The sequence below is a fragment of the Ambystoma mexicanum genome, chromosome 4p, assembly GCF_040938575.1.
Source record: "Ambystoma mexicanum isolate Mex_15411 chromosome 4p, UKY_AmexF1_1, whole genome shotgun sequence".
NCBI classification, from domain to species: domain Eukaryota; kingdom Metazoa; phylum Chordata; class Amphibia; order Caudata; family Ambystomatidae; genus Ambystoma; species Ambystoma mexicanum.
The window spans coordinates 180,181,845-180,203,584 of NC_090927.1; the positions used below are offsets into that span (position 1 = coordinate 180,181,845).

The 21,740-nt window shown below is 47.7% G+C and overlaps 1 protein-coding gene across 1 annotated transcript in view; it reads left to right on the forward strand.

The window, feature by feature from the left end:
- CHRNA2 (cholinergic receptor nicotinic alpha 2 subunit) overlaps positions 1-21,740 on the forward strand; it is a 315,904-nt gene that overhangs the window by 131,616 nt on the left and 162,548 nt on the right. Inside the window, exon 2 of the mRNA XM_069605647.1 lies at positions 17,174-17,325. Coding sequence (XP_069461748.1) covers positions 17,174-17,325 — 152 coding nt within the window. The remainder of the gene's footprint in view (positions 1-17,173; positions 17,326-21,740) is intronic.

Here is a 21,740-nt window from a genome sequence, read left to right on the forward strand (position 1 = left end):
CTATCAATCCAATGCAGGCACAAATAATGGATAATTATATTAAAACATGTACAGACCTAAATCTTTAAATAGGGAATGAAAGAAAACAAATAATCTGTATGTCCCCAAGCATCTCCCCCGTTGTGATGAATGAGTGGCGTAAGTTATGAGTCATTGAGGCCGATGATTTTATTAGAGTAATTTGATATTTAAGGGCCACCTCATGCGTTGATTATATTGTGCCATGTAATCATAAAAGGATGATTGTATCATGTCTGTGCTGGTAATCATTCCGGAGCCGACTGTTTTTCCATCTTGTAAAGATAACATGTCTTAAAACAATGTATATATAATTATTCTAGATTTTCATAATGCGTGTTGCTCGGTAAGACAAGTGTAACATTCCTATTGTGGCTAAAACTCATGCTGAAATTAACCCCTTAAGCGCCAAGGACGAGTATGCTTGTCCTTTTTGCATAAACTTGCATAATAGCTTGGCCCTTTTAAGCATTAGAAAATGCACTTTCAAATATTTTAAAAGACTCCCTTTACAATGTTAGTAAATTAAACATTTCATTTTTTATCAAATTATTTTAAGAGCATACACAACATTTTGCCCACCTTCATGAAAAGGGCCAGTCTATTCTGTGAGCATCAAGGCAATTGTGAGCGTTGGTCACTGTTTTGTTTGTAGTGCTGCTGAACCTGCACATGTGTTACAGTATGCACAAGCAATAGTAATTCACAAAAATACAAAAACCAGCATATGTGTTCCTGTTGTCTACTACAATGTGTGCCATAACTCTGGCATATCCCACAGAGCCTACTTGCTTCCCCCTCACCTTCGAATACTTCAGCAGGTACTTACTTGATGGGGCAGTGCAGGCCAGCCAGTATGTTTTGGGTGCAATAAATCAGTCATGTTTCGGTTGGGGTGAAGCGGGACATCGGGTATCACCATGATGAGATGGCAAAGGACTAATGGTATGTTGCATTTGGGGGTAGTGTTTTAGATATCGTGGAGCAGGACAGAAGATATCTTATGGATGGGGGGGGGTCAAGATATCGGGTATGTTTTGGACGGGGTAGAGCAAAACAGCGGGTTTGCATATGATGTGTTGGAAAAGGGCCTAGGTAAGGTATGTTTTTGAGAGAGCAAATGACTGGTATGTTTTGAATGGGGAGTAGCAGGACACAGCATGTATGTTTTGAATGGGGAGTAGCAGGACACAGCATGTATGTTTTGAATGGGGAGTAGCAGGACACAGCATGTATGTTTTGAATGGGGAGTAGCAGGACACAGCATGTATGTTTTGAATGGGGAGTAGCAGGACACAGCATGTATGTTTTGAATGGGGAGTAGCAGGACACAGCATGTATGTTTTGAATGGGGAGTAGCAGGACACAGCATGTATGTTTTGAATGGGGAGTAGCAGGACACAGCATGTATGTTTTGAATGGGGAGTAGCAGGACACAGCATGTATGTTTTGAATGGGGAGTAGCAGGACACAGCATGTATGTTTTGAATGGGGAGTAGCAGGACACAGCATGTATGTTTTGAATGGGGAGTAGCAGGACACAGCATGTATGTTTTGAATGGGGAGTAGCAGGACACAGCATGTATGTTTTGAATGGGGAGTAGCAGGACACAGCATGTATGTTTTGAATGGGGAGTAGCAGGACACAGCATGTATGTTTTGAATGGGGAGTAGCAGGACACAGCATGTATGTTTTGAATGGGGAGTAGCAGGACACAGCATGTATGTTTTGAATGGGGAGTAGCAGGACACAGCATGTATGTTTTGAATGGGGAGTAGCAGGACACAGCATGTATGTTTTGAATGGGGAGTAGCAGGACACAGCATGTATGTTTTGAATGGGGAGTAGCAGGACACAGCATGTATGTTTTGAATGGGGAGTAGCAGGACACAGCATGTATGTTTTGAATGGGGAGTAGCAGGACACAGCATGTATGTTTTGAATGGGGAGTAGCAGGACACAGCATGTATGTTTTGAATGGGGAGTAGCAGGACACAGCATGTATGTTTTGAATGGGGAGTAGCAGGACACAGCATGTATGTTTTGAATGGGGAGTAGCAGGACACAGCATGTATGTTTTGAATGGGGAGTAGCAGGACACAGCATGTATGTTTTGAATGGGGAGTAGCAGGACACAGCATGTATGTTTTGAATGGGGAGTAGCAGGACACAGCATGTATGTTTTGAATGGGGAGTAGCAGGACACAGCATGTATGTTTTGAATGGGGAGTAGCAGGACACAGCATGTATGTTTTGAATGGGGAGTAGCAGGACACAGCATGTATGTTTTGAATGGGGAGTAGCAGGACACAGCATGTATGTTTTGAATGGGGAGTAGCAGGACACAGCATGTATGTTTTGAATGGGGAGTAGCAGGACACAGCATGTATGTTTTGAATGGGGAGTAGCAGGACACAGCATGTATGTTTTGAATGGGGAGTAGCAGGACACAGCATGTATGTTTTGAATGGGGAGTAGCAGGACACAGCATGTATGTTTTGAATGGGGAGTAGCAGGACACAGCATGTATGTTTTGAATGGGGAGTAGCAGGACACAGCATGTATGTTTTGAATGGGGAGTAGCAGGACACAGCATGTATGTTTTGAATGGGGAGTAGCAGGACACAGCATGTATGTTTTGAATATTGTCAAGCAGGACACAGCATGTATGTTTTGAATGGGGAGTAGCAGGACACAGCATGTATGTTTTGAATGGGGAGTAGCAGGACACAGCATGTATGTTTTGAATGGGGAGTAGCAGGACACAGCATGTATGTTTTGAATGGGGAGTAGCAGGACACAGCATGTATGTTTTGAATGGGGAGTAGCAGGACACAGCATGTATGTTTTGAATGGGGAGTAGCAGGACACAGCATGTATGTTTTGAATGGGGAGTAGCAGGACACAGCATGTATGTTTTGAATGGGGAGTAGCAGGACACAGCATGTATGTTTTGAATGGGGAGTAGCAGGACACAGCATGTATGTTTTGAATGGGGAGTAGCAGGACACAGCATGTATGTTTTGAATGGGGAGTAGCAGGACACAGCATGTATGTTTTGAATGGGGAGTAGCAGGACACAGCATGTATGTTTTGAATGGGGAGTAGCAGGACACAGCATGTATGTTTTGAATGGGGAGTAGCAGGACACAGCATGTATGTTTTGAATGGGGAGTAGCAGGACACAGCATGTATGTTTTGAATGGGGAGTAGCAGGACACAGCATGTATGTTTTGAATATTGTCAAGCAGGACAGCTGCAGATTTATTTTTAAAGGGTGGAGCAGAAAAACAAGTATTTTTTGGATTGGTTGGAGCAAGACAGAGTGTACATTATTCACGGGGCAAATGTTTTGCAGTGGGTGGAGAAGGACACCAGGTATGTGTTTGGTGCGGTGGAGTAGGATTGCAGGTATGTTCTGATGGGGTGGAACGAGAGTGCAGGTATGATTTGGTGGGGTGGAGCAGGAGTGCAGGTATGTTCTGATGGGGTGGAACGGGAGTGCAGGTATGATTTGGTGGAGTGGAGCATGAGTGCAGGTATGTGTTTGGTGGGGTCGAGTAGGAGTGCAGGTATGTTCTGATGGGGTGGAACAGGAGTGCAGGTATGTGTTTGGTGGGGTCGAGTAGGAGTGCAGGTATGTTCTGATGGGGTGGAACAGGAGTGCAGGTATCATTTGGTGGGGTGGAGCATGAGTGCAGGTATGTGTTTGGTGGGGTCGAGTAGGAGTGCAGGTATGTTCTGATGGGGTGGAACGGGAGTGCAGGTATGATTTGGTGGGGTGGAGCAGGATTGCAGGTATGTTCTGATGGGGTGGAACGGGAGTGCAGGTATGATTTGGTGGAGTGGAGCATGAGTGCAGGTATGTGTTTGGTGGGGTCGAGTAGGAGTGCAGGTATGTTCTGATGGGGTGGAACAGGAGTGCAGGTATGTGTTTGGTGGGGTCGAGTAGGAGTGCAGGTATGTTCTGATGGGGTGGAACAGGAGTGCAGGTATCATTTGGTGGGGTGGAGCATGAGTGCAGGTATGTGTTTGGTGGGGTCGAGTAGGAGTGCAGGTATGTTCTGATGGGGTGGAACGGGAGTGCAGGTATGATTTGGTGGGGTGGAGCAGGATTGCAGGTATGTTCTGATGGGGTGGAACGGGAGTGCAGGTATGATTTGGTGGAGTGGAGCATGAGTGCAGGTATGTGTTTGGTGGGGTCGAGTAGGAGTGCAGGTATGTTCTGATGGGGTGGAACGGGAGTGCAGGTATGATTTGGTGGAGTGGAGCATGAGTGCAGGTATGTGTTTGGTGGGGTCGAGTAGGAGTGCAGGTATGTTCTGATGGGGTGGAACGGGAGTGCAGGTATGATTTGGTGGAGTGGAGCATGAGTGCAGGTATGTGTTTGGTGGGGTCGAGTAGGAGTGCAGGTATGTTCTGATGGGGTGGAACGGGAGTGCAGGTATGATTTGGTGGAGTGGAGCATGAGTGCAGGTATGTGTTTGGTGGGGTCGAGTAGGAGTGCAGGTATGTTCTGATGGGGTGGAACGGGAGTGCAGGTATGATTTGGTGGGGTGGAGCAGGATTGCAGGTATGTTCTGATGGGGTGGAACGGGAGTGCAGGTATGATTTGGTGGAGTGGAGCATGAGTGCAGGTATGTGTTTGGTGGGGTCGAGTAGGAGTGCAGGTATGTTCTGATGGGGTGGAACGGGAGTGCAGGTATGATTTGGTGGAGTGGAGCATGAGTGCAGGTATGTGTTTGGTGGGGTCGAGTAGGAGTGCAGGTATGTTCTGATGGGGTGGAACGGGAGTGCAGGTATGATTTGGTGGAGTGGAGCATGAGTGCAGGTATGTGTTTGGTGGGGTCGAGTAGGAGTGCAGGTATGTTCTGATGGGGTGGAACGGGAGTGCAGGTATGATTTGGTGGGGTGGAGCAGGATTGCAGGTATGTTCTGATGGGGTGGAACGGGAGTGCAGGTATGATTTGGTGGAGTGGAGCATGAGTGCAGGTATGTGTTTGGTGGGGTCGAGTAGGAGTGCAGGTATGTTCTGATGGGGTGGAACGGGAGTGCAGGTATGATTTGGTGGAGTGGAGCATGAGTGCAGGTATGTGTTTGGTGGGGTCGAGTAGGAGTGCAGGTATGTTCTGATGGGGTAGAACGGGAGTGCAGGTATGATTTGGTGGAGTGGAGCATGAGTGCAGGTATGTGTTTGGTGGGGTCGAGTAGGAGTGCAGGTATGTTCTGATGGGGTGGAACGGGAGTGCAGGTATGATTTGGTGGGGTGGAGCAGGATTGCAGGTATGTTCTGATGGGGTGGAACGGGAGTGCAGGTATGATTTGGTGGAGTGGAGCATGATTGCAGGTATGATTTGGTGGAGTGGAGCATGAGTGCAGGTATGTGTTTGGTGGGGTCGAGTAGGAGTGCAGGTATGTGTTTGGTGGGGTGGAGTAGGAGTGAAGGTATGTTCTGATGGGGTGGAACAGGAGTGCAGGTATCATTTGGTGGGGTGGAGCAGGAGTGCAGGTATGATTTGGTGAGGTGGAGCAGGAGTGCAATATGTGGTTGGGGGTTTGGAGCATGAGTGCAGGTATGTGTTCGGTGCGGTGGAGCAGGATTGCAGGTATGATTTGGTGGAGTGGAGCATGAGTGCAGGTATGTGTTTGGTGGGGTCGAGTAGGAGTGCAGGTATGTTCTGATGGGGTGGAACGGGAGTGCAGGTATGATTTGGTGGGGTGGAGTAGGAGTGTAGGTATGTTCTGATGGGGTAGAACGAGAGTGCAGGTATGATTTGGTGGGGTGGAGCAGGAGTAGGGTATGATTTGGGTAGGTGGAGCAGGAGTGCAATATGTGTTTGGTGGTTTGGAGCAGGTGTGCAGGTATGTGCTTGGTGCGGTGGATCAGGATTGCAGGTATGATTTGGTGGAGTGGAGCATGAGTGCAGGTATGTGTTTGGTGGGGTGGAGTAGGAGTGAAGGTATGTTCTGATGGGGTGGAACAGGAGTGCAGGTATCATTTGGTGGGGTGGAGCAGGAGTGCAGGTATGATTTGGTGAGGTGGAGCAGGAGTGCAATATGTGGTTGGGGGTTTGGAGCATGAGTGCAGGTATGTGTTCGGTGCGGTGGAGCAGGATTGCAGGTATGATTTGGTGGAGTGGAGCATGAGTGCAGGTATGTGTTTGGTGGGGTGGAGTAGGAGTGCAGTTATGTTCTGATGGGGTGGAACGGGAGTGCAGTTATGATTTGGTGGGGTGGAGCAGGAGTGCAGGTATGATTTGGTGAGGTGGGGAAGGAGTGCAATATGTGTTTGGTGGTTTGGAGCAGGTGTGCAGGTATGTGTTTGGTGCGGTGGAGCAGGATTGCAGGTATGATTTGGTGGAGAGGAGCATGAGTGCTGGTATGTGTTTGGTGGGGTGGAGCAGGAGTGCAGGTTTGCTTTTGGTTGGGTCAAGCAGGAGTGCAGGTATGATTTGGTGAGGTGGAGCAGGAGTGCAATATGTGGTTGGGGGTTTGGAGCATGAGTGCAGGTATGTGTTCGGTGCGGTGGAGCAGGATTGCAGGTATGATTTGGTGGAGTGGAGCATGAGTGCAGGTATGTGTTTGGTGGGGTGGAGTAGGAGTGAAGGTATGTTCTGATGGGGTGGAACAGGAGTGCAGGTATCATTTGGTGGGGTGGAGCAGGAGTGCAGGTATGATTTGGTGAGGTGGAGCAGGAGTGCAATATGTGGTTGGGGGTTTGGAGCATGAGTGCAGGTATGTGTTCGGTGCGGTGGAGCAGGATTGCAGGTATGATTTGGTGGAGTGGAGCATGAGTGCAGGTATGTGTTTGGTGGGGTCGAGTAGGAGTGCAGGTATGTTCTGATGGGGTGGAACGGGAGTGCAGGTATGATTTGGTGGGGTGGAGTAGGAGTGTAGGTATGTTCTGATGGGGTAGAACGAGAGTGCAGGTATGATTTGGTGGGGTGGAGCAGGAGTAGGGTATGATTTGGGTAGGTGGAGCAGGAGTGCAATATGTGTTTGGTGGTTTGGAGCAGGTGTGCAGGTATGTGCTTGGTGCGGTGGATCAGGATTGCAGGTATGATTTGGTGGAGTGGAGCATGAGTGCAGGTATGTGTTTGGTGGGGTGGAGTAGGAGTGAAGGTATGTTCTGATGGGGTGGAACAGGAGTGCAGGTATCATTTGGTGGGGTGGAGCAGGAGTGCAGGTATGATTTGGTGAGGTGGAGCAGGAGTGCAATATGTGGTTGGGGGTTTGGAGCATGAGTGCAGGTATGTGTTCGGTGCGGTGGAGCAGGATTGCAGGTATGATTTGGTGGAGTGGAGCATGAGTGCAGGTATGTGTTTGGTGGGGTGGAGTAGGAGTGCAGTTATGTTCTGATGGGGTGGAACGGGAGTGCAGTTATGATTTGGTGGGGTGGAGCAGGAGTGCAGGTATGATTTGGTGAGGTGGGGAAGGAGTGCAATATGTGTTTGGTGGTTTGGAGCAGGTGTGCAGGTATGTGTTTGGTGCGGTGGAGCAGGATTGCAGGTATGATTTGGTGGAGAGGAGCATGAGTGCAGGTATGTGTTTGGTGGGGTGGAGCAGGAGTGCAGGTTTGCTTTTGGTTGGGTCAAGCAGGAGTGCAGGTATGATTTGGTGAGGTGGAGCAGGAGTGCAATATGTGGTTGGGGGTTTGGAGCATGAGTGCAGGTATGTGTTCGGTGCGGTGGAGCAGGATTGCAGGTATGATTTGGTGGAGTGGAGCATGAGTGCAGGTATGTGTTTGGTGGGGTGGAGTAGGAGTGAAGGTATGTTCTGATGGGGTGGAACAGGAGTGCAGGTATCATTTGGTGGGGTGGAGCAGGAGTGCAGGTATGATTTGGTGAGGTGGAGCAGGAGTGCAATATGTGGTTGGGGGTTTGGAGCATGAGTGCAGGTATGTGTTCGGTGCGGTGGAGCAGGATTGCAGGTATGATTTGGTGGAGTGGAGCATGAGTGCAGGTATGTGTTTGGTGGGGTCGAGTAGGAGTGCAGGTATGTTCTGATGGGGTGGAACGGGAGTGCAGGTATGATTTGGTGGGGTGGAGTAGGAGTGTAGGTATGTTCTGATGGGGTAGAACGAGAGTGCAGGTATGATTTGGTGGGGTGGAGCAGGAGTAGGGTATGATTTGGGTAGGTGGAGCAGGAGTGCAATATGTGTTTGGTGGTTTGGAGCAGGTGTGCAGGTATGTGCTTGGTGCGGTGGATCAGGATTGCAGGTATGATTTGGTGGAGTGGAGCATGAGTGCAGGTATGTGTTTGGTGGGGTGGAGTAGGAGTGAAGGTATGTTCTGATGGGGTGGAACAGGAGTGCAGGTATCATTTGGTGGGGTGGAGCAGGAGTGCAGGTATGATTTGGTGAGGTGGAGCAGGAGTGCAATATGTGGTTGGGGGTTTGGAGCATGAGTGCAGGTATGTGTTCGGTGCGGTGGAGCAGGATTGCAGGTATGATTTGGTGGAGTGGAGCATGAGTGCAGGTATGTGTTTGGTGGGGTGGAGTAGGAGTGCAGTTATGTTCTGATGGGGTGGAACGGGAGTGCAGTTATGATTTGGTGGGGTGGAGCAGGAGTGCAGGTATGATTTGGTGAGGTGGGGAAGGAGTGCAATATGTGTTTGGTGGTTTGGAGCAGGTGTGCAGGTATGTGTTTGGTGCGGTGGAGCAGGATTGCAGGTATGATTTGGTGGAGAGGAGCATGAGTGCAGGTATGTGTTTGGTGGGGTGGAGCAGGAGTGCAGGTTTGCTTTTGGTTGGGTCAAGCAGGAGTGCAGGTATGTTTTGGTGAGTTGGAGCAGGAGTGCAGGTATGTGTTTGGTGGGGTGGAGCAGGAGTTCAGCTATGTGTTTAGTGGGTTGGATCAGGAGTGCAGGTATGTTTTGGTGGGGTGGAGCAGGAGTGCAGGTATGTGTTTGGTGGGTTGGAGCAGGAGTACAGGTATGTGTTTGGTGGGGTGGAACAGGAGTGCACGTTTGTTTTTGGTGGGGTGGAGCAGGAGTGCAGGTATGCATTTGGTGGATTGGTGCAGGAGAGCAGGTATGTGTTTGGTGGGGTGTAGCAGGAGTACAGGTTTGTTTTTGGTTGGGTCGAGGAGCACACGTATGTGTTTGGTGTGTTGAAGCAGGAGCGCAGGTATGTGTTTGGTGGGGTGGAGCAGGAGTGGAGGGATGTTTTGGTGAGGTGGAACAGAAGTGCAGGTATGTGTTTGGTGTGTTAGTGCAGGAGTGCAGGGATATGTTTGGTGAGATGGAGCAAGATTGCACGTATGTGTTTGTTCGGTTGGAGCAGGAGTACAGGTATGTGTTTGGTGGGGTGGAGCAGGAGTGCAAGTTTGTTTTTGGTGTGGTGGAGCACGAGTGCATGTATGGTTTGGTGGTTTGGAGCAGGAGTGCAGGTTTGTGTTTGGTGGATTGGAACAGGAGTTCAGGTATGTGATTGGTGGGATGGAGCAAGATTGCAGGTTTGTTTTTGGTGTGGTGGAGCAGGAGTGCATGTATGGTTTGGGGGGGTGGAGCAGGAGTGCAGGTTTGTGTTTGGTGTATTGGAGCAGGAGTTCGGGTATGTGTTTGGTGGGATGGAGCAAGATTGCAGGTTTGTTTTTGGTGGGGTGGAGCAGGAGTGCAGGTTTGTTTTTGGCGGGGTCGAACAGTAATGCAGGTATGTGTTTGGTGGGGTGGATCAGGAGTGTATGTATGTGCAGATATGCATTTGGTGGGTTGGAGCAGGAGTGCAGGTTTGTGTTTGGTAGGGTGGAGTAGGTGTGCTGGTTTGTTTTTGATGGGGTGGAGCAGGCGTGCAGGTATGTTTTGGTGGGGTGGAGCAGGAGTGCAGGTATGTGTTTGGTGGATTGGTGCATGAGAGCAGGTATGTGTTTGGTGGGGTGGAGCAGGAGTGCAGGTTTGTTTTTGCTTGGGTCGAGCAAGAGCACAGGTATGTGTTTGGTGGATTGGAGCCGGAGCGCAGGTATGTGCTTATTGGGGTGGACCAGGAGTGGAGGTTTGTTTTGGTGAGTTAGAACAGAAGTGTTGGCATGTGTTTGGTGGGTTAGAGCAGGAGTGCAGGTATGTGTTTGGTGGTATGGAGCAGGATTGCAGGTTTGTTTTTGGTGTGGATGAGCAGGAGTGCAGGTTTGTTTTTGGTGGGGTCGAGCAGGATTGCGCGTTTGTTTTTGGTGGGGGGGAGCAAGAGTGCAGGATTGCTTTTGGTGGGGTCGAGCAGTAATGCAGGTATGTGTTTGGTGGGTTTGGATTAGAAGTGTAGGTATGTGTTTGATGGGGTGGAACAGGAGTGCAGGTTTGTTTTGGGAGGGATCGAGCTGTAGTGCAGTTATGTGTTTGGTGGGTTGGAGCAGGATTGTAGGTATGTTTTGATGGGGTGGAACAGGAGTACCGGTTTGTTTTTGGTGGGGTGGAGCAGGAGTGCAGGTATGTGTTTGGTGGATTGGAGTAGGAGTTCAGGTATGTGTTTAGTGGGGTGGAGCAGGAGTGCAGGCTTGTTTTTGGTGAGGTCGAACAGGATTGCAGGTATGTGTTTGTTGGGGTGGAGCAGGGGTGCAGGTATGTTTTTGGTGGGGTCGAGCAGGAGTGCTGGTATGTGTTTGGTGGGGTGAAGCAGGAGTGTAGGTATGTGTTTGGTGTGTTGGACCAGGAGTGCAGGTATATTTTGGTGGGGTGGAGCAGGACTGCAGGTATGTGTTTAGTGGGGTGGAGCAGGAGTGCAGGTTTGGTTTTGGTGGGGTGGAGCAGGAGAGCAGGTATGTGTTTGGTGGGTTGGAGCAGGGGTTGCAGGTATGTGTTTCGTGGGGTGGTGCAGGAGTCCAGGTATGTGGTTGGTTGGGTGGATCAGGAGTGTACGTATGTGTTTGGTAGGGTGGAGCAGGAGTGCAGCTATGTGTTTGGTGGGTTGGAGCAGGAGTGTAAGTATGTTTTTGGTGGGTAGAGCAGGAGTGCGGGTGTGTGCTTGGTGGGTTGGAGCATGAGCAGGAGTGTAGGTATGTTTTTGGTAGGGTGGAACAGGAGTGCAGGTTTGTTTTGGGAGGGATCGAGCAGTAGTGCAGTTATGTGTTTGGTGGGTTGGAGCAGGAGTGCAGGTATGTGTTTGGTGGGGCGGAGCAGGAGTGCAGGTATCTGTTTGGTGGGGTGCAGCAGAAGTGCAGGTATGTTTTGGTGGGGTGGAGCAGGAGAGTAGGTATGTGCTTAGTGGGGTGGAGCAGGAGTGCAGGCTTGTTTTTGGTGGGGTTGTGTAGTAGTGCAGGTATTTGTTTGGTGGGTTGGAGCAGGAGTACAGGTATGTGTTTGGTTGGGTGGAGCAGGAGTGCAAGTTTGTTTTGGTGGGCTGAAGCAGGAGTGCATATGTTTTGGGCGAAGTGGAGCAGGAGTGCAGGATTTCAAGATTGGCACAACCGCACAACAACATTTCTGGGAATGTCATATAGTAACATGCCAATTCAGTTCCGAAGATGCTAATACAATACTGTTTTTTTCTTTGCATTCTGGAACTTGCAATTCTTGGATTTATAACGTGAACATCCAGGACTACAGACCCAGAATTGTAAGAAACATACAAGATTAGACTACCATCTCATGAATGGAATGGGGGATGTTGGCATCTATGGAAACTGAATTTGAAAATTATCGATCAAAAAAATATTTCTATTTGTGAAATGCAGAAAAAACTAATTGTTCTTTAATGCATATGTAACATGTAGATACAGAAAGAAGAAAAGTTGCAGAAACACATTTATTTGCCTATGAAACCGTCCAAACGCCCCATTCAATAATGAGTGTTAAAAAGACTAAGGTCCTCATTACAAGTGAGGCGGTAAGGGGTTAACAGCGCCGGTAAAGGTGCCGGTGCCGTTAACCCTGTACCGTCTCATTACGAGGTTCCCTCGCGGGACACACTGTGGACATCTGGTCAGACCAGACGCCCTTTGTGGGTCCCGCGAGGGGCCAGCATGCTAACAATGGGCCCGTCATTAACGGGCCCGTTGTTAGCATGCTCCCCATTCCCATTGAGCCCTATGGGGGCTCAAATTGGAATGTGGATTGTCTGGGTCTGTGGTCCCTGAATGGGGAAATACCGAGCCCTCCAAAGTTGGAATGGCCTGGTATTTCCCCATTCAGGGACCACAGACCCAGACCCGAGTTTAGAGGCAGCCATGCCCTTGATTGTGCGTATTTCATGGTAGCTGTAGTCAAAACCGGGTAGAGTGGTAGACAGACATTGTGGTCCCTGAGCAAGAGTAGACAACATCACAGTTAATGTGAATTGAAGAGACAGAAGTGTAGTGCCTTGACAGCCACTTTCAAGAGTTAGTCCTACGTTTATGATCTAAACTACTCCCAGTCACTGGGAATTTCCCTAAAAGACCATGCGTCAGTTCTAAAAATTCTAAAGACGTGGCTCTTCCATCAATACCTCCCTCAAGACTAAATCCATGTTTTTTCACATTTGCTGCACATGACTTAGGTTTGTGCTATAAACGAGAAAAGAACACACTTAACAAGAACAGGTGCAAGGGAAAGAAAGGCCCGGCATAGAATGAGAAGGGAATAGATGAGACAAAACAGGAAAGAGAAGGGTGACAACTGGAGAAATAAGACAAACCAAACAAATGGGAGAGAGATGTGGCAGTATGGGAATGATGGAGAAAAGAGAGGGTTGAAGAGAAGCAAGAAAGAGAAAATGTGGGAAATAGAGGACATAGAAGGAGGATGGGGGCATGACACAGAGTAGGAGGGGACAAGATACACAGGACAAGTGTGAGAAAGGAGAGTGAGAGAATGGGAGAGAGATAGAAAAAGTGTGAGAGGAGAGAAGGAATGGAGTGAGGGGAGGGACAATGGGAGGAGAGAGCATAGGAGAACAAGTGAGAAGCGAGAAGTGTAAGTGGGAGACAGCAAGAGGTAAAACATGAGAGAGAGGGGAGTTAGAGAAGCAGAACCCAGAATATTTGAGCAAGACAGAGAAGGGACAAAGGGCTGGCAGACAGAGAAAAGAAGCAAGGGGAGACGAAAAGAAAAGTCAGGAGTGAAGAAATAAGGGCGTGAAGATGAGAAAGAGTAGGAGGGAGGGAAAGAGACAGGACAGACTGGAAGGGACAGGGCATGCAAGAGAGAGGGCCAAGAAGCAACCGAGGAGTGGATGAGGTGGCATAGAGATATGGCACAGTTGACAAAAGGTAGAGACTAAACATGAGAGGAAAACAGAAGGAGGCAGTAGGGAGACAGACTAGAGATTCTCCTTCTTCTCGACTTATGCGCAGCTTTTGATTTGGTGAACCACAAAATCTTATGCCAACATCTGGAACTAGCTACGCAATTCTTACCTAAAGCCATAGAGTGGATTGAATCTTTTCTCTCTAACCACACAATGAGAGTCTTCTCCACCTCCTCAGCAGCAGACCCAGCCCCAGTCTCATGTGTATCACCAACATTATACAACGTGTTCACTAAGCCTCTTTTTGACAGTCTAGTCAAATTGGGTGTCATGTATACAAATTATGCAGACGACACCCAAATACTCCTACCTATCACGGGGTCCTATATTACGGACTCCATCAGACTTAATAAAATGTACCTCACCATCCAAGCATGGATGGCACAAAACGAGCTATGTCTCAATGAGGAGAAAACTGAATTACTTGTCATTGGCAGCCAACCCCAACTAACCAAATTACCTCAACTCTATAAATCTTTCAGCATTGACGACAACATCATTAATGTGGCCAAAGAGATAAAAACGTTAGGCGTCTATATTGACTCCGCACTCACCCTAGCTAGGCAAGTTAATGCTATTGTCTCTTCGGCAGCCTACACTTCCAACCTAATCATAGCTAACAGACCCTTCATATATCCATACAACTGTATCACGTTGGCAAGAGCTCTTATCGTATCCAGGATAGACTACTGTAACTCCCTCTCCCTGTTTGCAAGCTCTAATGCCCAAAACATCAGAAAATTACAAGTAGTGTAAAACAATGCCATTAGAGCTGCACTCAACATACCCAAACATGAACATATCTCGTCAACTAGACGCCACATCCACTGGCTCCCGGTTTGAGATCGAATTAAGTTCACAATCCTATCTCTGACACACAAATGCCTCTATAAAAGCCGCCCCAGAATACCTTGGCAACCAAATATCACAAACCCAGTCCAATAGAACCACCAGATACACTTATGGCAGTCTAGTCGCTACTCCCAGATTCAGGTGACAGAAAGCGGGTGGCGCCAGCTTCCCAGTGTTTGCCGTTAAATTATGGAAAGCACTGCCACTAGCACTAAGGGCTGACCCCTCATTTTGGCCCTTCCGGGTAGGCCTTAAAACTTGGCTCTTCACCCAAGGCCATTACTAACCAAAGCTTTTGGCTCTCACTGATACAACACACGCAACTTGTGTAACGAACTATGTTGCCAGATTGTTTGGAAATAATGGAAGATGGGCCTCATTACAAGTTTGGCAGTAGCCTTGGCTGTAAAACCGTCAGACTGCCGCCAAACTTGCAATATAATTTCCGGCACCTGCAAATGGGCATTCTGTATAGGGCCGAATGGGAATGGGGAGGTCCGATGCACAGGCACTGTTTATAACGCTGCCAGTGCATCCGACATGCTGTGCTCGCGGGTGCCTTTCTGCATCCCAGGTCCGACCTGGCGGGTAGAAAGGCACCTGCGAGCACAACTTGTAGTTTGCCCATCCGGGGACTACGGTACCGGCAAGCTTACAGGTACCGTAGTTCCCGGACCGGCAAACTCATAAAGAGGCCAAATGACATAACCTGTAATCTGCTACCACTGCGCTCGAGTGCCTATAACTACTTATTACTGTAACATGATGTAACTGCTTAATACTGTAACCCGATGCAACAACCTCATAATGGGCCTCATTACGACCCAGGCGGTAAGTTACCGCCTGGGCCGTGACTTTACCACCATGGCGTAAACTACGTTTACGCCATGGTGGTTGGCGGACTTACCGCCCCATTCCGACCTTGGCGGGGCGGTAAGTCCCCAATCCCCATTTACCCTTCCCCATTCCCATTTTTGCCCCATAGGGCATAATGGGAGTGGGGAAGGCGTTAATTACGCCACCGTAAATTACGGTGGCGTAATTAACTCCATGGTCCCTTAGCGCCATGGATTTTAACACCTGCTAAAAGCAGGTGTTAAAAGCACCATGGCGCTAGGGGACCTCGTAATTGGCGGTAAGGGGTCGGCGCAGCTAACGCTGGCGTAAACCCCTTACCGCCAGGGTCGTAATGAGGCCCAATGTAACCAATCGCTTAAGCTACAAGCGCCTAGATGCCTTTGGGTTTTGTGCGCTATATAAATGACTAAATAAATAAATAAATAAATAGTAAAGGGAGTGAAGTAGAGAAATAAGGGAAAATGCATGGGAGAAGGTGAGGGAATATGCAAGAAAGGGTTTCAGAGGGAGTTAGAGGAGAGACAGATTCTTATCGTTTTCATCTCTGCTATCAGTTTGGGACTGAGGCTGCCTCTTACCTTGCCTTGAAGCTGCTATTTGTATGTTATGGTATGTCGTTTCTCGTTAAGCTTGCCGGTCACCCACAGGTATCATGGCGCTATAGGAAGAATTAAATATCAATCAATATTATAAGAGCTGGTGACTTAAGGAAGGACAGAGAGGTGCGGTCAGAGGGGCAGAAGTGAATTACTGAAACCTACTTCAATCAAGGCCTTTCATTCAAGGATATATAAGTCCTTCTATAAGCCTACAGGTTTCTCTGGCCGAGAGACAAAATTCATTAGTGTGGTTCAGTGGCGCCCATCTTTACGGTTTCACCCATAAAACAATTCACAAAACCACTTCCGCCCATCCACAGGACCACCCCATTCAGCCGCTTTCACTCATACATCCGTCCATCAACCTAAGCGCAGACATTCATTCATCCGATGCCACTCCTACACCTATCCAATCACACCGAAGCCACACAGTTTCATCCATTCATTAGTCCACACAACCAGACACATCCTTCCGATCACACAAATACACCCACACAACAGCACAATCACACCCGACCACACAATGGCATTCCTAATCCATTGCACAATCACACTTAGGCATTGTTTCATCCATAAACAAACACATACCTATGAAAAAAGACAGACGCATTTGCCAATGTTTTTTTTTTTTTACATTCTTTGTGAGAACTCGAAGAAGAAACACTGGGCATTTTGAAAGGGCACAATCCCAATTTAAAAGGCTTTGCTAGTCAGGCCCATGATGTTCTGCACGTGCCAGACTTAGGTCTTGATGAACGTTCTGGATATTGACCAGGGTGACTAGATTTAACAAGTGAAAAACCGGGACAGGACAACTAACATAAATTTAGGACTAACTCTTGAAAGTGGCTGTCAAGGCACGTCAGCAGCGGTTGAAAGAGAAGGTGGTTTAAGTGTTGCTGGTGCGATAAACACATAATTATTTTAGCACGAACTACCACCATCTTAATTTGTAAAATGCAGCATTTCTTCTGTGCGAGATTGTGCATTCCTGCTTGCCAGCTATGAAGACCTATTTCCAAAAACCGGGACCACTGCATTTTCCAATGGAAAAAATGATCTTGAGAAAAGGGGACAGAGCACCCAATTCCGGGACAGGCCCGGCAAAACCAGGACGTCTGGTCACCCTAATATTGGCCCCAGAATTGGATGTTGTTAACAGTACAACCAAATTATTCTATGAATGTGTACATCAAGGAGTGTTTCAAACGTAAATTGACAACTTTATAAACAAGCAGACATTACAATGTAACAAACCCAACCGACCAGACATGACATTACCATTCATTAGGTGGTAAGAAGAGGTGTGGCAAGAGGGCCTTCATGGTGGTAAACGAGGTGTGGCAAGAGGGCCTTCATGGTGGTAAACGAGGTGTGGCAAGAGGGCCTTCATGGTGGTAAACGAGGTGTGGCAAGAGGGGCTTCATGGTGGTAAACGAGGTGTGGCAAGAGGGCCTTCATGGCTGATGTTTGCATTCACATTATCTTAAATTTGTTCAGTGAAATCAGGAGATAAGTTTTGAACCGTCAGTGTTAGCTGTTAGGTACTGCTATTTCACTTGATTTTCTTTGTTCTATCCACGAACTGGGCTTCTCTGATTCCTCACTCCGTGTTTTCTCTCTCTTCAGTGTCGTGCATTGACCAGACCCGCTCCCACGCGGAGGAACGCCTCTTCAAGCGCCTTTTCTCCGGCTACAACAGGTGGGCCCGACCGGTGCCGAACATTTCGGACGTCGTCATCGTCAAGTTCGGTCTGTCCATCGCACAGCTGATAGATGTGGTGAGTCTAAGATGGCGCGCGGCGGGGGTCACAACCCCGTCAGGCAGTACTTCCGCCTTCCTTTTATTTATCGATCCCGAAGCGGCCAACGGAGCACGGGAGACGGAAGATTAATGGAGCGGGGGGAGGGGAGGCAGGCGCTCTGAGGCCGGTGCTGTACTCTATCAAATTGTAGCTGACACGTGATAAAACAAGGGAAGCAATGCATTGGCCACTAAATGTTTGAAATGTATAGCCTAGTGATAGATCATTGAGTCGGGGGCAATATAAGAGGAGAGATTCCATCTAGAGTGGCTGGCAAAGGGCTTCCACAAGGCTTATTTTTAGTGACAGATGCATTCATGTATGATTGTGTCCAGTTGTCTACAGGGCTCCCGCCATTACGCTTGAGTAAAATATGCTCGCCCTATGGCTAGTTTATGATGTGTCGTGGATAGTGGACTCCCATTTCAATATGTTTGGGGTACCCTTTTCCTAGAGTAGGGAAAACTGCCCCAGGCGCCCGTGCGGTGCATACATTACAATGGAGACAAAGAAATACAGCTGGGGGGTTAATAGGCACAGATTATCATGGGACGGGCAGCCATCAGGGAGCTGAAACACCAAATGTCCACTGAAAAGCTACTAATCAGTCTTTTGTTTAGTGAGAGTGTGGATACAGCAGAAGCCTAAGGGAGGTAACGGCCTGAAGTGCTCCAGCAAATGCAGCCTGTGACATGTGCACTGTAAAGCGCACATTGAAAGCCTTGAATTAAATGACTATGTTGCATTTTTACAGCACTACCAACTGCCAACATGGGGGCAGCTGCAGGGGGGCCACAGAGGCGTGTGGTCCATTTCAACTGCAAGGTTTAAGAAAGGCCCTGATGCCATCCCTGTCTCCTCCTGCCCATCTCCACCGTTTGCCAACCTTCACATGAGAAGGGCAATCATTGTGAGGCTGATTCACAATGATTTAAGGTTGTTTGGGTAAATGATGCCAGATGTAACTTGCACATACTCTTGGGTGTCTTTTGTTACTTCTCATGTGTCTTTACAGTCGGTTAGTGAATTGCGCACAGTGTTGATTGCCCATGAAAATGTATATGACTTTGTGAGGCAGAAGCCCTCCTCCTCTGGCAAGTGGCCCTGTCTGTTTTCTGTTTTTCACACTGATTTTATGAACTTTTCAACCTGAGCTGTCCCAATATGAAGCCTCATCACTGACATGATTCTCTAATATGACCCAGAGAGCTAATTGGCCACTCAGGAATAGAATTTCCCGGATGTACTCTATACCCTTGCACAGGTTGCTGTGTGTTTACCAGGCTGTTGGCAGTTTATCTCAATGCTCGAAAGGTGGGGTATAGCCTGCTGAATCTGTACGGTGCCCTATGGATGCTTCTGTGCTAAAAGTCCAGTGTGAAGTGCACAGCTAAACCTTGCTCTCTTCGTGCAAAAGAAAAGAGCTTGTCCGATTCCGGGCCTCGAGGGGCAGAATCCTGACGGGTTTTGAGGGTATCCCTCATTAATATTCATGAGGAAAAATGTGCATATATTTAGACTCATTGTATGCAAATGTATCTCATGAATATTAATGAGGGGTATCCTGAAAAACCTGGCATGGATCCAGCCCTCGAGGTCTTGCATTAAGCCTTATGTGGTTATGGCCGCTGCTGCTTTGGAAGTTGCGGGCAGGAGAAGCCAAGACCAGATCTGGCTGAATAAAGGAATGATGTCCGGGGTGTCCGAATGTGGCAACCACAAGTGTTTGGAGGAAAGTCCATTGTCGGAATGACTCAACCCAACAGATAAGCTTTGTACTAATCCCTAAAACAAGCATGTACTGCCTACAGAAAGAAATTGGACAAAGGACACATTGGAGGCTGCAGCCCTGCTTCCACCCAGATGACTCCACAGAGATGTTTGGATCAGTGGTACCAGCAGAGCAGTGCCACAAGAGGGACTCCACTATTATTACTGGCAGAGCTGAAGAAGAACTTTGGGGTAAAAGGCCATCTTTTAATTTGCCTGAATTACTATGTGCAAAGAAGTATGGATTGCAGAAAGATATGTTTATCAGGTTTAAAACAAAACATTTGGAATTACGTGTGTAGTCCCTAAAAATAATATTTTTCCCCAATAAGGAGTAAACTAATTGCACTTAAAAATCTTCTCTGGAGCCCTGCACACACCCTCTCGATTGTCATACAGGTTATTCCCAAATTCCCACATATTGTATACCAGGGAGTGTGTTCCATGGCATTTGCTAACCTTGCAACAAGCTACATGAGAAGAATGAGAAGAGAAGAATCGAACATGAGCCGAGCACCTCGCCGAAGAGCCTGAGGAAGCCTTGCTGCGGCAAGTTGCCTAGACCCATCTAATGGCAAAGCTCTCCCTGTATCTACGGATCGCACACTTCTGCAAGAGGTCTCAGGGAATTGATGACTCAGTGCTCACTTCTGTGAGCTTCTGCTCTCTGAGAAGACTTGCAGCCCATCCTTTCAATGATCTGTTTCAAAGAGATAGGAGCAGGGAACGTGCTGCTAACGGATGCGCCTAAGCCTGTGCTACATAAACCAAAAAATGGCAGAGACCGTAAGCGTCTCTGTGGAGTCCACTGTAGACTTCAACTCGGACTCCCAGGGCTCGCCCGCACGCTACTGGACCTGCACAATTTGCTTACAGCACAGATGCACCATACGCTTAAGAACAAGAGTTGGTCTGGTCTCAAGTTGTCTACCTTATCCCACAGACCAGTTATTGCCCTGCATGCCTGCAATGCTTCTCTGTTGCCACCACAAGAAGCAGGGTAATACAGGCCTGCTCAACCTTAACAAGTCAAGTAGCACCCATACGAATACTGAAAGACTCTTCATAGCAAATAAAGACAACTGGTGTGGACAACTTCTCACTAAATGTCATACGTGTGTTGCATCCCCATTACCAATAGGTGAGCCAGGGAGTGCATGCGGAAAACCCTGTTACCTCGCAGTCCCCCCCACCCAAACACAGGGACGGGAGCTAGGTCCCACAGACTCACAAGCGGAGCATGTTGGCACAAGGCTCTTTCACATGGCCTGAGCAGGGAATCTGCCAATGGTCAGCTGCAAAATGAGCAGTTGTATACAATTTGGCCGAAAAGATTTTATCGAAATAGATTTCAGCGAACTTTTGAAAAATTATTTTTACTGGTTGATTTTGCTGCAAATATATGCTGGGGAGAGCAGCCCCCACCCCTAGTTCCTCCCCTTACAGCCCCTGCATTAATTATTTCCCTAAAACCACTCCCACATATATTTGGGACAAAATCTGATGAAAAGAAATCGAAGAATTCTACTTCGATGAAATCTGCAGCAGCTAAACCTCCCGTTGACAAAAGAACAATATACAAAATGTCCTTAAATAAGAAAGCCATTTTTTCAAAGGGTAAAGCTCGCATGTTTTATGAAAACCTAATTACCTTTTTTCTAACATTTTCCCTTGTAACATTACCAGAAAGCAACAGGAGCAAATCGTATGCTTTTGTTATGTGAGTCCTCATATAAATGACTTATCATATCATATTTGCTTTGGAAATTGCTACTTTGTGGGTAGACAGAACCATTATCATGGGCTGTCTTTGGTCACTCAGTCTACACTTCCCCCAGTAAGCCTCTTCTATTTTAATTGAAGGTTAAGAAAGTGACATTGAGCAGTAAACATTTTCACATGGGGAAATTCCCAAGAAATCCTTCATCTGCCGTAACGTATGCAAATGACTGGAACGTATGCAAATGACTGTAACGTATGAAAATTACTGTAACGTATGCAAATGACTGGAACGTATGCAAATGACTGTAACGTAAGAAAATGACTGGTTGGAAATTCCAACCACAAATGGCATTCACAAAGATATTAGGCATCATTTGCCACTGTCAGACAATCTGCGGAAGTGACAATCAATTCACAAAAATGCCACTCAGATGCCCAATATTGCTGGTCTAGTACTGCCCGATGTTGGATTGGGAAATAATTAAAATTGAAAACAAGTTTTGAAAATGTTTTTCCTTTCACTCGAAAATATGTTTACACCACATGCCCATTCTTTCTCCACACAATTTCATGCATCTCAATAATCTCCACACCTTTCATATAACATGTACTGAAGTTGCCATCAACACTTAATATATCAGCCAACACAAAATGTATCCTCCGACTCAATGCAAGACCTGTTGTCTTGGCGAATCACCTCTGGGTAAATATTTTCTTGTTCATTACTGATAGGTCTAAAGAGAAACTAACACCCCGCCATTCTCTCTGCAGTGTAAAATACGACGCACACCGCACTTCCCATGCAAAGGATTTTGGCCAAGCCAAGGGAATGGTGAAACACTGGGATGCCGGGATGCCGGAGGACTCAGTCAAGGGCAAGTTAGAACGGCCCTTTACTT